The 16,296-nt window shown below is 36.1% G+C and overlaps 1 protein-coding gene across 11 annotated transcripts in view; it reads right to left on the reverse strand.

The window, feature by feature from the left end:
• The window catches only part of Luc7l2 (LUC7 like 2, pre-mRNA splicing factor), a 70,533-nt gene that overhangs the window by 53,988 nt on the left and 249 nt on the right, over nt 1-16,296 (reverse strand). For 2 of the 11 annotated variants that reach the window (XM_048786845.1, XM_048786844.1), the window contains exons 2-4: nt 13,367-13,450; nt 2,651-2,721; nt 966-1,060 (exon numbers count right to left, since the gene is read on the reverse strand). In XM_048786845.1, coding sequence (XP_048642802.1) covers nt 966-1,060; nt 2,651-2,721; nt 13,367-13,404 — 204 coding nt within the window. In that variant the 5' untranslated portion in view covers nt 13,405-13,450. Of the gene's footprint in view, nt 1-965; nt 1,061-2,650; nt 2,722-5,468; nt 7,290-7,346; nt 9,004-10,460; nt 11,798-13,191; nt 13,451-16,296 lie in introns of those variants that run through there. The other 9 variants (XM_015493777.2, XM_015493773.2, XM_048786846.1 and 6 more) reach the window with 8 other exon arrangements.

Genomic DNA, 16,296 nt, shown 5'->3' on the forward strand with positions numbered 1-16,296 from the left:
ATCTCAAAATTTTAAAAAAAAAAAAAAAAAAAAAAAAAAGACTGGGGTTGTGGTTCAGTGATTAAGTGCTCCCTGCCTCGCCCCAAAAAATCTACTCTGTTTAATAGTAAACTTTAAAAATCATCTATAGGAGCTGGGGCTGTTGCTCCGTGGTGCAGCACTCTCCTGGCACACGTGAGGCACTGGGTTTGATCCTCACACCACATAAAAATAAAACAAAGATATTGTGTCCACCTACAACTAAAAACAAAAATTTAAAAAAAAAATCATCTATAGTTCTGGATGCAGTGGTGCACAGCTGTAATCCCCACAACTCAGGAGGCTGAGACAGGAGAAATGGAGTTCAAAGCCAGCCTCAGCAATGGCACGGTGCTAAGCAATTCAGTGAGATCCTTTCTCTAAATCAAAATACAAAATAGGGTTGGGGATGTGGTTCAGTAGCCAAGTACACCTGAGTTCAATCCCTGGCACCAAAAAAAAAATCATCTATAGTATTTCTGAACTAAATGTACAAATGCTGTATTATGCTAACTGCCTCTACTCTCCAATTAAGTGCTTTTAAAGAACTGTTCTGAAGAATGAAAAAACTTGTAAATATCAACCAACCTCTATGAGCAAAACTATTATTACAGATATAAATTATTAATCCGAGGGGCTAGGGTTGTGGCTCAGTGGTAGAGTGCTCGCCTAGAATGTGTGAGGCCCTGGGTTCGACCCTCAGCATGACATATAAATAAATAAAATAAAGATATTGTGTCCAACTACAACTAAAAAATAAACATTTTAAAAAATTTTAAAAAATATTAAATTATCAATCCGAATAGACAATATAAGGAATGTAAATTCCTCTAACGACACTGTTAAAAAATTATTGCCTAATAATCTGACAAAAAAAAAATGAGGGCTTTATCAAGTAGTCTATTTTTGTAGCACACCAATTATCAAATGAAAGATTTAATACGTACAGTTCCAGAAAGGACATCATGGGGGCAACAGTTGAGAAGATGACTCTTGCATACTCTGTCATCACTGAATTTGATTCGTTGACGAGTAGTATCTCCTGTAATATAGAAAAGTTAATAACATTCAAGGTTAGACAACTAGAAAGTATTTATTTTCTCAGAGCCCTGGTATCACTAACTTTTTATGTGTGGCTCTATTCACACACATTTATAAATCAGCTCAAGAGGGATTAGTTTTTTTTTACATAACATCCTACAGAAAAACTATTTTAGACAACATGCAGTTGCGATATGTGTACTGCACATGTAATTCAAATAGTCAAAGTGGGAAGCAATGCATTCTGTTAAACAGAGGACTTCAGAAAAGCATAGGATTTTAGAGCAGGAATGGACCTTAAAGATTATCAAGTCCAACTCCTTCATATTGCAGGTGAGGAAACTGAGGCTCCAAGAGGTTAAGCAAATTGCAACAGACCCACTAAGAGATTTTCTACTGGTATACAATGTTCCCTTCTTGACAGTAAGCACTGATTTATTTTGTAATTATTTACATTAATTGAAAAACATAAAAAGTAATCTTGCAAACATTGCATACACACTGCGAATCCCCACTGAACCCCAGACGCCATTTCTTCCACTATTTTGTTCCAGTTGAAGTGTCTCCCTTTTGCTGCCGGGAGGAGTTAGAGAGGGTAGAATAACGCGTTTAAGAGCGTACAAACCTGGAAGAAGGACTTACACACCAGTCAAACAAAGGCACATTGCCTAACTGAAATGTTAACTTTAATGCCTCCAAAGGTTCCATACCTCCAAGTTTTATGTAGTCTGTGCTATATATTGCCAAACTGGGTACATTTAAATTCATTCTGTCTTCATATAAAACAATACACCTCCTAATCAACAGAAGCATCCAACCTGCTTATCGAATATGGCTATCAACTCAAAACTTTTAAAGAATCTAAAAAAAGAAAGGTAACTAGCTCTAATAACAAAATACAGATGTTAGTTACATTTTTTTTTTGGCTTGGAATCTCTTTGGAAAAATAAAAGAAAAATTCATAAGATGTTTCCTCTTTCTATATAGAATGATAAGCCCTAAGAAATGTAGGTGTTTTATTTTAGCCTTAAATTGATATCATCATTGATAAATGAAAACCTACTGGTGAATTACTGAAGCAAAAATTGTTAGTACTAAAAGAGACTGTAATACCTAGGTAGTTCACATGATGCCTGGAGTACTTCATACACTTTCATCTAGGAAGTGATTCAATCATTTAAATTAATTTCTGTATTTTCACATGTGAAGTAACAAGGTTCAAACTTTATCCCTTCAAATGGTCTTATATTGAAGAGCGTAACTTAAATTCAATACTATGGGGTAAGATTTTGTTTAAATTGTTTTAATGTGGTTAAAAAGATTTAAAGATCATTCTAATTTGCAACCAGGGTATATACATTTTTAAGAACAATAATTTATAGTTAAAATAGTAGCTTCAGAGCAGTTCAACAGTAGGTTTTCTAAAGGCTAATTTCTAGTAGGTTATTTCTGACACGATTTGGAATAATCCATTTAGTGTTCACGCCTGCTACTATAATAAAGGTTATTTTGATGGTCCGTTTTTCCTTTTAAACACAACTGCTTTTGTTCCACATTCATTAACACATCTGAAAAGTTAGTGATAACTCACGGCTCGGCGATTGCGGGGCCTTTCTGACACTCCCTTGCAGATTGAAGTAGGCAGGCATAGATACATTGAACCTTTACAAATGAAACAAGGGGCCAGATTGTTCAGTTTGTATAGAATAGACTCTGCCAGCAATTTCAATACAGCATCTAGAAGTACATGTTGACTGTAGAGATTCTTGTATATGAAAACAAAAGTGAACAAAATCAGGGTGTTTTATACTTTTGTGTTTTTTTTTGTTTGTTTGATTTTTAATAATAATACTGACTTCACAAGTGTGGAAGAATATGACTAACTGTAAGTAAAAGTCCAAGGCTGCACATTAGAAGTGGCCTTTGGGCCAACTGGGTTTTGGTTTGTTTTTTTTTTTTAAATGTGTCTCTAAAAAGTATATTTCATCAAGATTGGTGAGTGTCTGCCTAAAGCTCATGTTGGAAGGACACTAAGATAAACTCACACTAGAATGTAAATCTGTAAATAGAGGCTCTTTCCTCCCTGGCATTTAAGAAAAACAAATTGTTTTTAAATCTATACCCTAATTACGTTAATGATTTTAAAGTTTATGAATTTTTTAAAGGGGGGGAACCCCAACCCTTACATATCTAGGGGTCTCCCTGCTACAAGTATCTAAGCTTTTTGGCAATACAACAGCAGTGTCATTTTAGTACTCTGTTCAATTTTATGGCTCAAGGGTATAAGCTAGGCCTACAATAAAATTTAGATTCACCAAAGTATTACTAATCAAACATTTCTTCTAGCACAGTGACTGTTTTTGCATAAGAAATCACATTAAATCTAATAATAAGATATATGTTCCCTAAAGATACTCTAGCAGAAAAAGTATCAACAATTCCAAATATGAATATAGCAAGTGGTAGCCCTGGTGAGCTTAAAAATTAAAAAAAAAAAAAATCAATCTTTTTAAATGCCAAAAAGCATTTTAAAATAAATCCTCACTTCAAATGAATGGGTGCTCCATAATCATTTGATAGAAAATGATGTGTTGTAGCAAACACAACAGATACAGTTATCAAATATTAGTCATTATAGAAATCTCTAAAACAAAAAAATCATAAAACTCCTAATAAATCGAGATACAGAAATACCAAGAACAACTAGCAAGTAAGGATCTGTTTACTGATATTTTTAAAGTTCTGTTTAAAGGACTTTTAAGGCTAAGATTTTTTAAACAATTTGGCTACATAACCATGCTGTATTTAATCAATTTATTTGGGCTTATGCAATGGAAGCATAATTTAACTAAATCAACAAAGAATTTTTAAAATAAAAATACTGGTAATTTTGATTTCTGTTATAGTATCTGGCCCAAACCATGTTTTTCAAAAAGAAAACTAGGTAAAAACAGCGCCCATTAAATAATAATAATTTTAAAAAGGACAAATATGAACCAAATCTCCTTATAACATAAGAAATTAATTTTATAAATTTGATGTACTTCATCTTTCAGTTTTCTGGGCATATAGTCATATGAAAATAATCTAAATTGTGTGAGCCAATTTTCCCAATAATTTTCCTCTCATATATTAAAAAAATAATACATAAATGGGAAAAAAGTGCCTTGGCACACTGATATTAGATCCAAATCACAGAATCAACCTAAGTGACACTATGCCTCCATGCTAGACAAGAGCTTAAGACAAACAGCTAAGACAAGCACCCTACCCATCATTTTGCTAGAGAATAGGACATATAAATAACAATAACACAGGTAGCTTGATTCAAGTGCCAAATGGGTGTTTCCAAAAGGTGAGATACCTTTAAAAAATTTTAAGACTAGAATGAGCAGCAAAGACATAATAAGGTTGAAAAGGCTTCATGCATTAAGTAGAAGCCAATATTTGAAAGATGGACAGGACTTAGAGCAAAGGAAAGAAGAAAGAGCATTCCACACTGGACTAATATTTTTGACAAAGCTTACAGAGGCATGAAGGTTTGGTGAACAGCAAGTAAACAAATTCTGGTGTTGGCAAAGAGCTTCATGTAGGGAAATAGCAAAGTCAGGGCCAGAACAACATTTTGGGGGTAAAATTTGATGCCCTCTAATTTTTTTTTAAATAATGGAGCAAAAATTAGGTCAAGTTATTTGAGTCAACAAGACTGCCTATAAGCACATGGAGGTCTTTTCTGCCCTATAACCACCACAATAATTCAGTAGGCTTTGTATATAACTATAATGCCAAGTTTTTCAAATTATAAATTTGATTTAGAACTTTGGCACGTGAACAGTTTTCCATTCGAAACACCGAAAGCCCTATTAATACTTCCTACCATGAAACTATCTTCAAAATTACAATTCACTTATTTCCCTTTTGCTAACCCCTTCATGGGTGTCATAAACTATAATCCTGATTTGAGATCACCCGAGTCATAGGTTTAAAATAAAAACTAGAATGCATATTGGTAGTCTCCAGGTCCTTCACTAATGTAACAGAGACCAAGGTGGACTGAAGCAGTTGATTTCACTCAGGGAATACAGACTGGCCACTCTAGATAGACAGCACCTGTCCAAACTATACTCAAAATCCTCTATCTGGTGGTCAAAATAATCACATTATAATTCCCAACACTGCGTTTTATGGTCCTGCCTTTTCTGAAACTGACTTATACTTAAGTTTTAGTAGGAATACCTAACTTAAACCTCAGCCTATGTGATGTCTCACATTGTACACGGTGCATGCTATTATCCCAATACCCACCCCTTCCCCACCAGTCCCACCCACCTTTTCCCTCCCAAACAATAAACCAAATCAACTTTCATAGATTTATGTGCTATTTTAAAAACATCAAAATTTTACTTTACCCATTCTGTCCGATGCTCCCTGTATTTTTTTAAGCTGTGAGTGGATGACCATGCTATGTGATCAACAACTGTGAAGGCTAAGCAAAAGTGAACTGAGTTTAGTATAATTTCAAAAGAACCTTAAAATTTGTAATATTTGACATATTTAATGGTATGCAGACTCCTATCTTACTGTATATTATCAGGCATTAATGGCAAGCAATTTATAAAAGCAATCCTTTTTTTTTTTTGGTACAGAATTTAGCTTAGAGCTCAGTTTAGGGAAAACAAAGAGGGAAGAGAAAAGGCAACAGCACACAAAGTAATAGATGCATCCCCACATCTATAAATGGGGGCAGGAAGGGAGAAGCCCTCCCACGTTTTCTAGTGTGGCAACCAAAGCCCTCCCACAGATAGACTTGTCATATGTCACCACTGGCTTGGGACAGGCCAGGTCCCTTCTCTCTGACATAAGATCCATAACTCTCAGTGACAGGATAGCTAGAGCTAGAAAGAGAAGTGATAAAATTGAAAATTTAAAGATACTTTGTTTCCCCAACTCTTTGAATCCCCAAATCCCTTCTCTCTCATTATCATTTCATTTCATCCAATATAATCTCCAGAGTCCACATGATCATATGGGAACTACATAGAGACCAATGGCCAGTTTCTAGTCTACTCCAGGACAGAAGTGACCCTAAGAAGTACACAAGTAAACTCTGTGTCTTCATGTGGAGCCAAGGTAAATGCAGGCGACTACTGCTGCATGGTAACTACTATACTCAGGAACCAATCTCATTACTTTTGCACTCTCCTCACACTTTCTCACCAACTCTAACTTTTCCCACCTACCTTTGTTGTTCCTTTAGAATTCACTTACACAAATCCTTTTATAAAAATTAACTTTGTTATATAAAAAAAACTTATTACTCCTTTACTCCCAAGTTTCCTTGATAAAAAACATACTCAGTTACACCCACTGCATATTTAAGCAGTTCTAAGTATAGGATTCAATATATATAATGAAAGAACTCGTTGCTGTATCTTAACATAATATAATCACAGATGCTTTGAAAACATTTAACATGGCTTGATATGTTATACTTTTCAGACATATACTCATTATATAAGAAAACAAAAAAGTTTTAACAGTCTGCCTTCCAACTATAATATCATTTCTTTTTGAACTGAGCAGCAGTAGCAGCTTTCCTTTCCTCCAGAAAATTGCAAACCCAAGGGGTACTACTATAAGCTCAGAAAGACAATCCCTCTTAATCCTTTGATTCACGACTTGTAATTACAAATAGGTACTAACATTATCCCACCTTAATCCCCATGATAAGTTCAAAAAAATTTTAATGTCCACTTAAAAAAAAAAAAATTCCAAAACAAGTTCATTCTTGATGGATACGGTTAAAGACTAACATTTTGAAATCTAGCCCACCCATCTATGAAAATTTAATTCATGTAACAACATTTATAAAAGAATGAGACTGGGAAACAGTCTTGGTAGGAGAAAAACGATCTTTAAGAACTAACAGAATGGTAATGACAGAAACGTGAGAACAGAAATATTAATATAGCTATATTCCAAGATATAATTTCATCCCAGCCCCAAATCTGTCTTCTGTCATTATACAAGGAACATCTTGGCAGCTAGCAGAGATCAATGTCTTCATACTGGAGGTGGAGAAAGAGTTAAGAGTAAGAGTTGCTTTAGGAAGGCTAACAGCATATTTCTATTCTTAGATATGAGAGACACTATAAAAACCTAAAAAGTTGCTTTTCAGCAACTTTAGGAATTAAGTTATAATTAAGTTATAAAAGTAGATCATACAAAATTTTAAATATATGTAATAAAAAGTTGCAGCCTGCTAAATTTTATATTTTGATACTTACTTACAGAGCTGCAATTCTGATACAGTAACACTCGCACTCTGGATATCGGGTGCCTTCTATCATCCAGAATTTTCTATACACAAAATTAGAAGTAATGAAAGCTATCTTTGGCTACGAAGAAATAGCTGAAAAGAATCAAAGAAAAAGTGATTGGCTCGCTTATCTATTAAAAAAAGACAAGTCCTCATTGGTTGGTTACAGCTATAAAAACCAACAAAAGCATCCCCAAATCTAAAACCAACAAAGAAATAAGAGAAAAGAAATGTAAATATCAAAAAGACATAGATAACAGACAACCTAATGATAAAGGAAGTCAAAATGAAAAACAGATGGCCATGAAGGAGACGTGAACCTTAAAACTAGAAAAACAACACAGCAGAAATACTGTGTCGCACTGGATACACACCAATTTCACAACAAGTATTTCCTCTGGAAAGGAATGAGACCATAAAGGGGAACATAAGGGACTTCATTTGTAATGCTTTATTCACTTTTTTAAATCTAACAGAAATAGTCAAAGCAAAATCTGTTTATTCATGTAGGTATTTGTCATTTGTACTTTGTAAAGTACTTTTTTCAAAATCAGATACCTACAACCAATATCACAGAATGTGTCATCTGAAAATAAACATAACTGTTTATGTGTAAATCTCTACTCCTCATTAGATTTTTGTGCCCTCTAGGATTATTTTATTATAGAACCAAAAAGAAAACAGAAGCAAATACATCCATAATTCCTAAAGAAAAGGAAAGAGATGACTAAAATAACTCAGCAACTTGGGTATACTAAGGGAAGTGTCCACTGCTATTAATAATTACTATACTCCTAAGTACAACCAATATATAAAACACCACTGTGGAAAAGTACTCACTCTAACACCATGAGGCAAATTAAAGTATAACACAGAAATTTCTCACAATACTAATTAATACATGATTTGTAGACTCTGAGATGAATCAACTGTTTTGTCCTTCACTGTTCCCCATGTCCATAATGCAGTTCCTACTCTAGGGTTCTTTTCATACTCCCATGTGGAACTGGCTGGTAAAATCCTCCAGACCTGGTGACAGAATGAGTGACTCCCATGGACCAAAACACTAAAAGAGAGGTGAGAAATTAAGCTAAATGAGGTAATTTCACCCTGGAGGTCAAGAAGGACCTCTGGGACTGGGGATACAGCTCAGTTGATAGAGCACTTGCCTCACGTGCACAAGGCCCTGGGCCCAATCCCCAACACCACAAAACAAAAAAGAAAAAAGAAGGACCTCTTCTCTAGAGTCTCCGAGATCTCTCTTTATCTCATAGGTTTGAATTTCCCAGCCAATCATTTCTATTTATGGGATCAATAGCTCAACAGTTTCCTCTCTCACAAATAACTAGAAAGATTATTTTGTGTTTTATGAACAAGTTCATCCACATTATAAATATCATGATTAAGTCTGGAAAGACGTTTCTATTTGGCAACCGTAATGTATTTAATAAACCTCATAAATTATTTTTTTCTTCCTTTTTCTTTTTTGCAATACTGAGTACTTTGCCACCAAGCTATACCCGTAATTATTTATTTAATCAAATGGGGGTGGGCACTGGGGATTGAACTCAGGGGCACTCAACCACAGAGCCACATCCCCAACCCCTTTTCATATTTTATTTAGAGACAGGATCTCCCTGAGTTGCTCAGCACCTTGCTGTTGCTGAGGCTAACTTTGATCTTGGGATCCTCCTGCCTCAGCCTCCTCCTCCTAAATCGCTGGGATTATAGGCATGCACCACCTCTCCCACCAATTATCCCTTCTGGAGACAGGGTCTTGCTAAATTGCAGAGACTTGCATCTCCTGCCTTAGCTTCCCGAGTCTGTGGAATTACAGGCATGTACCACCCTGTCCAGCAAAAAATTCTAATTTTTAGCCCAGGAAACACTTAAGTGACAATGGAGTCTACCTATATGTCTATAACGCACCATTTGTTTTCACTGTAAATTATTTTTAGGGTAGTTTTTAAGCTTCATTATAAATTAACTTGAAATTTTAGAGAGTGAGTTGCAAAGAAAGAACATTAAATAAATAGAAAACAATACAAAATAGTAAGAGTGATGCATAACCAACATTTGGGAAATATTTACCTAGAACAGGGCTTCTCAAACTTTTAATATGCATTAGAATCACTTAGGCTTCTCTCTTTCTCTTTCCCTCCCTCCCTCCCTCCCTCCCTCTCTTTCCTGGATACTGGGGATTGAGCTGGGAGCATTCTACCACTGAACTACATCCCCAATCCTTTTTTATTTTTTGAAACAGGGTCTTGTTAAATTGTTGAGTCTCAAACTTGTGATCTTCTTGCCTCCATATCCAGAATTTCTGAGTCAGTGTGTAGGCCCCCAAATTTGAATTCTAATAACTTCATAAGTTATGTTAAGGGATCTAGTCTGGGGACCACAGTAACCAACAACAGTGACTAAAATGTTTTATTATAGCTTTAACTATTATAGCAGTGGTACACTCCTATAATCCCAGCTGCTCAGGAGGCTGAGGCAGGAAGATGGCAAATTCAAGGTCAACCTCAGCCATTTAGTGAGGCCCTAAACAACTTAAGGAAGCCCTGCCTCAAAATAAAAAAAAAAAAGTCTTAAAAAAAAAAGAGCTGGGAATATGGCCCAGTGGTTACATGCCCTGGGTTCAATTCCTGGTACCACAAAAAAAAAAAAAAAAAAAAAAAAAGCTTTACTATAAAAGACCAGATAGTAAATATTCTAGGCTTGCCTGCCATATAACTACTGCCAACTATTCAACTGGATTGCTGTAAGGCAAAGCTGTCATAGGCTATATGTATATGAATGGGCCTAAACTGTGTTCCAATAAAACTTTATTTACAAACAGCAGGGAGTCATAGAATCAGCCCCTTATCTAAAACATACCCTCAAGCACTGAAAAGGGTATATAGTGTAAACTATCCTTAGGGTAGAATACATATAGAACTAGGTATGCAATATAAGCTATCCAATAAATATCTGACTTCTTCTAATGGAAAGCAAAGCCTTGCAAAATTTAACTCTAAAAGAGAAAATTAAGTGTGCAGAAATCTGAGGTCTCAAGAAAATAAAAAGCAAAACGATTTACCATATTCAGAAGGCATGACAAAAGATTCAGCAAGGGCAGCTGGTTAATTCTTTTCACGTTGAATCAAATAGGTCAAACATCAGTTGTACATGGTTCACAACTAAATTAGAACATATGGATCAATATTGAGTGAGTGTTTTTTAGAAAAGTTTTAAAAATTCCTTTCTCTGACCAATGTTAAATAGCATACTATAACATTTATGCAGATGACTAAACTACATATTCCTTTCTGATGTCTTTGACCTTTCAAAGTCATATTCAGTTAAAACATTAATCTGTAGACCATTTCAGAGTTCTTATAAACTACTTTTCTCTATATCCTCAATCTTTTAAAATTCATCTATTTGGCCATGCCTTCTAATTTCTGCCCTAACAGCTTTTAGTACATGAGAATTTAAACCAAAAGACAATGAATTTTCTGCAGGTGCTGAAGCTATAAGATTTCTATAAGTTTATTCTTTTTTATTCCCTAATTCCATTACCAACAAGATGTTTGAACTTCCTTCATCTTCTCAGTCTACAATTTCTTAGTAAACTGATTTAAGTTGGATAGAACTATTTATATTTCTTCAAGAAATATTAATATAGCATTCGGCTTTAAGGATTCAGTCCATTCCAAGCACCTTTCTGGAATCCCATTCTTGAGAAGCATCTGGCTCACTATCTAGTCTTGCTCAGACTTACTGTTCCTCACTTTCAAGATACCTATCTTCTTAGTCCCTCTGCTTGACTGAACCTTTTGCAACTTGAAGCTTCACTGACTAAAGACTGACTCATTAAACCTGACCTTGACCCATGTCACCTACTTGCCTTTGAATTCCCTGTCTTGAACCTGCAGCTCACTGCTCTTTTTCTTCACGACATCACATCTAAACTAAATCAAAGCATTTACTTCCTGCTTATAGCTTATACAAAGATAAGTATTTTGTTTCAATTTATTTTTTTACCTGAAATAATGACTCAAAATATAGGCTTACTGGAGAACTAAACAACTGTACAAAATCCAAGGATAACACAGGGTTCTATGAGGTAATATTTCTACTGTTTTCTGGGCTGCTCTATAGATAAAAATATTAGAGTTCAAAATTCAAAGTGAGGGGAAAAATTTAACTGACTCACTATACGGGTGCTAAAAGAGCTTTAATGTTATGGATATGCCTGGAACCATGAAGTCAAAGTTATAGAAATTCAGAGACACTACTATTTAGCCTTAGGTTTGCTAAAGGTTTGTTTTCTGGGGGGATACAGGGGTTGAACTCAGAGCCACTCGACCACTGAGCCACATCCCCAGCCCTATTTTATTTAGAGACAGGGTTTCTCTGAGTTGCTTAGTGCCTCACTTTTGCTGGGGCTGGCTTTGAACTCCTGATCCTTCTGCCTTAGCCCCGAGCTGCTAGGATTACAGGCATGCGCCACTGGGCTCCACTGCCAAAGGTTTTATGTTAAATAATTTACAAGATCTAGGATAACATGTACCCATTACGTAAAAAATGTGTGCTTGTACATTAAAGGCTACGCCTCCTTCACTTAAAATGAATGATCCAAGTGGAATAAAAGAATGACTTATAGCTAACCAAGAAATAAATATGGTTCATTACATTAATGAAGGAAAATTAAGAGAAAATGTATTCAATGTTCATGACAAGTCAAGAAACACAGGTTAAAGATGATTTTATAAAGAAGAAAATCCACTGGGAAAAAACACTACTTCAATCTCTGATTTATTGATTTTGCAGAAAGGCAGTCATGTTATATTGTCCTACAGATGATAAAGTTAGATATAACTAAATATGTTAGAAGTAGGTAAATTATTTCCTGAATTGTATCTTCTGGGTATCCCCAAAGATGAGTATCCTTTCAATTTCATATTGTATAAACTATAACATAAATATAACTAGTGAAGACTATTACAATTAATATCCTCTATTAACCAAGGAAGGGTATCATATAGTTTAGTAAGATTAACACCAAAAATAGCTAAAATTATCTGAAAGCTTTAACTTGCCAAATGCAATCAATCCCTAGTCATGGACAACACATGATGCCAAAGAAGTCTATTAAAGTCAATCTACAGGTTATTTTGAGGGTGTACTTTCACTCCTGGTCTGTTTGAAGAGATGAACTCTGCTCCCATTTAATGCAACTAAGAGATCTGGAACCCTCAGAACAAATTATCCTCTGTAACCTATCTAATTTCTAAATTTAGGATGTAATCTAAATTCACACTCTCACACCCTGTTTAATTCCTATTCCCTGCATCTTCTCAGATCTTTCAGTGATCAGAACCAGAAATGTATTATAATCAAACTATATGTTAGCAAAAGGGCTTCTGCTAAGGGATACCCTTACAAGTGATTCAATCCAGTAAAAATTACCATGGTAAAAATTCTGTACGAGGGCACAGGGTTTCTCCAACTGTTACGCAGACAATTCTCAAACTGTTTCTTGGGTTTTCCTATGTGGCTCCTCCCTGCTACCAAATGGAATATCTGTCTCCTTCCTATTAATGCTAATAACTAAAACAGAAAGGTATTCACAAAATATATTGACTCTTAAACCTGGGATGAAAAAATATACTAATAATTAATATCTACTTATGGTCCTCCCTTCTTAAAAACTTTAATAAATGTATTTACTTTTCAACATTTTCTGAGGTTAACAGGAAAATATTTGGTTTCCCATAGAACAAATTACAGATTTAACTTGAGGCAAAAAAGGTTAAGTGACTTACCCAAGGTTACAATTAGAGACCAGGTCTCCTGAGTCTCAGCTCAGTGCTCTTTTCCTTAGCCCATGATGCCTTATCAGAAAAATCCAAATACAGTCAGACCCCCAGTTACATGGGTATGAGTTACACTGATTCACATATACAAACTTTATATAGTGTGACCAATGTTTCAACTCACGCGGTACCCTGCTTCCATTTATGCAGTATGCCAGGCATCGGCACGATTTTCAGTGGCACACAGGCGGTTGCCACCACCAGGGCCCTAGGCAAAATTGCAAAGAAGGCAAAGTTTGTCTTTGGCCCTCCCACCTCCATTATGCATTCCTCTCCCACCTCCTGGTCATCCCCCTGCCCAGCCTCCCAGCACCATCATGCTGCCCACTAATTGTTCAAAGCCCCCCACTTCCACACTCACCCAAGACTGTCCTTTCTTGAAGTGCCCAGTGATCCAAAAATTACCTCTCCATTTCCCTGACACCAAAATTCCTATTCCTGAGGATTCCAGTGAAGTTTAGGTAATCTAAATGATTAATTCATTTAAGTAATTCAAGATAAGGTACATTTAACTCACAGACTTAAATCTCCAAGGAATTTTAAAAGGGATTAAAAACTCTGTTGGGAAGGGGAGAGGGAAGAAATATTTTGGAAGGGAAACTAACATTTTTCCAGAGCCCCAGGACTCCTGTGCCACTTCAGCTGTTTTCATGGATGGGACACTGAAGATTGAGGGGGGTCATGGCTACCTGAGCCTCACTAACCAAAAAAAGAAAATGGCTGCTTCATAGTCAGTCTCTGGGGTTTAAAAAAAAAAAAAAAATAGGACCAAGCTGCCTTAAATGCCCTCCTACCTATCTTTTCCATCTCTTTCCCACCTCCTGGATCCCCATTTCCACTTCCAAATACACCCAACATCATTTCCCAGAAACAGTTTGTGTGTCTAATACAAGACTTCTCATTATATGGTTTCAAATTTCATGATGTTATTCAGAGATGTCTCCATGTTCCCCTATCCCTGGATAACTTGCAGTTGACTGCTAAAAAAAAATAATCTAATTATTTAAATATCCTGAATTATATCAAATGTGTAAAATTCACTAAATATCTAGTTAGAAGGAAAATAATTTCTGATTATATCAAATACATAAAATAATTTGGATATATTAAAAAAAAATTATTTTCCTTGAAAGTGGTATATTTCTTACTTCTGACCCAATATGCAGTGAAAGTCCTGTTATTTCAGTTAAATATTATTGTGGACTCGTAGACATAAATTCATTCATAAATACTCTAAGTCTGGAGGCAAAAAACAAAAGAAAAAAAGTCCAGTGACAGACACATAATATAAATTTATTTGTATACAAAGCAGAATGGATTTGAAGAAATCCAGTTTTCTGCTGGGACTACACATCCAATAACATACACGCATGTATGTGTTACTCTAACTTTGCAATACTAGATGAGCTGCCTAGTTCAGAAATTTCTCAGGTGATGGTTACCTTGATCCAACTATTATCTTGCCAGTAATATCAGAAAATCTAATCTATGCAGAAAATACCAAAATGGTATCTGTCAGGGATTAAAAGGATCACATAAAGTAAGTCTTATGACTTTATTAAAAAATTGTGTTAGTTAAGATCCTAGATGAAACCCCTTCCCAATACCCTCTCTTATGCTAGAAAAAGAGAAATGTTAAAGACATGCTGCAGTTATAACCATTCTTATCTATGCATGGAAAATGATAACAGTTAAATTACTCCAATGGCATTTTTATTTAACATTAATTTTCAAGAGTTTACTACACAAATAAACCTATTTTCTTCCCAATCTTTCCCTTCTCTCTATACAACCACAGTTTGTCATCTATACCTGTTTATCCTAATGTTCTATAAAGAAAAGTTTCCAGTGTGGGTTTTTATTAACACTGAACCGTTAACGCTGAAATGCCATTCTAAATAAGCATTGCTAAAAATATTTTAATGCAATGAAGTTTTTTTTCCTACTCACATATTTTGCTGCAAATCACTCAAGTAAATCATAAGAGCAACTATCATAAACTAAATTCAAGGGCCTTTTCTCCTAAGTCAAGCAACGTGAATAACTTCTCAAGAAAAAAGCATTTAAATGGCTAAGAAACTATTTGCCAAAACAATCAACATATAAAAACAAGGATTTTCGGTTTTTAAGAAAGTACTCAACTAGACCTTTCCTCCACGTTGTCGTGAATTTAAGTTGAATTTGAAAGAGTATATTACTAATTATTATCAACAAAAAAGCAACAGATTTCTTCGTTTTACTCAGAAATTCGCTATGACAAAAGATAATTCAGCACGTAGTTGCTTTCTGTACGGATTCTAACCTAAGTGCCTAAAAATCTCTTTGTTTCCCTCGAATCTGCTTCACTGGGCATCAAATTTCCAAAATGGTCCTATTTGGGGCGCATGCAAGATTTGTCAATATTTACTGAACAAAGCCTCTATTAAATTGTCTAACAAAATGGAGGTCTCTCGGAAAAACAGGCCATAACATTTTTTCTTTTCACAAAATGGGGCCAAACACACCCACTTCAAGAAACCATGGTTTGGGTCAGATTTTCCATAAAAATGGTTGATTCTGTGGGGATAGATGGTGCATCTCTGGGACAGGGTAAGGTTTTCCTTCGCCCGGGGCGGGGGGAGGGGGCGGGTTGATTCTCTCTGGACTCTGGAGGACGGCGACGAGGGACGACCCAAGGCTCTGGGTTAAGGAACTAGATCGGGAGCGGGGGCTTTAGCGGTCCGCAGGTACCTAATCAGCAACAAAACGGGCCGCCCGACTACGCAAAGAGAGACGTGGGCTCCCCCATCCCAGCCAAGTCAATATTAAAAGCACAAACTCTCCTTTCTGCCCCCAGGCCCCGCCTAGTCCCATTGGCAGCAATTCCCGCCAATCCGCACGGTCACCGCCCCCCAAGCCCGCCTGCCAAGCCCTGATTGGATGGGAAGGGAGCCGGGGACCTCGTGTTACCAATCTGGGAGCCCCTTACTCAGCCACACGCGCGCGCCCAGGTGCGCCCTCGGACCCCTTCCCGTCGTCGGCCCCATCCCCTCCCCCACCCCCAGGGCTCTGGCA

This window comes from Marmota marmota, unplaced genomic scaffold (assembly GCF_001458135.2).
Source record: "Marmota marmota marmota unplaced genomic scaffold, marMar, whole genome shotgun sequence".
Classification (NCBI taxonomy): domain Eukaryota; kingdom Metazoa; phylum Chordata; class Mammalia; order Rodentia; family Sciuridae; genus Marmota; species Marmota marmota.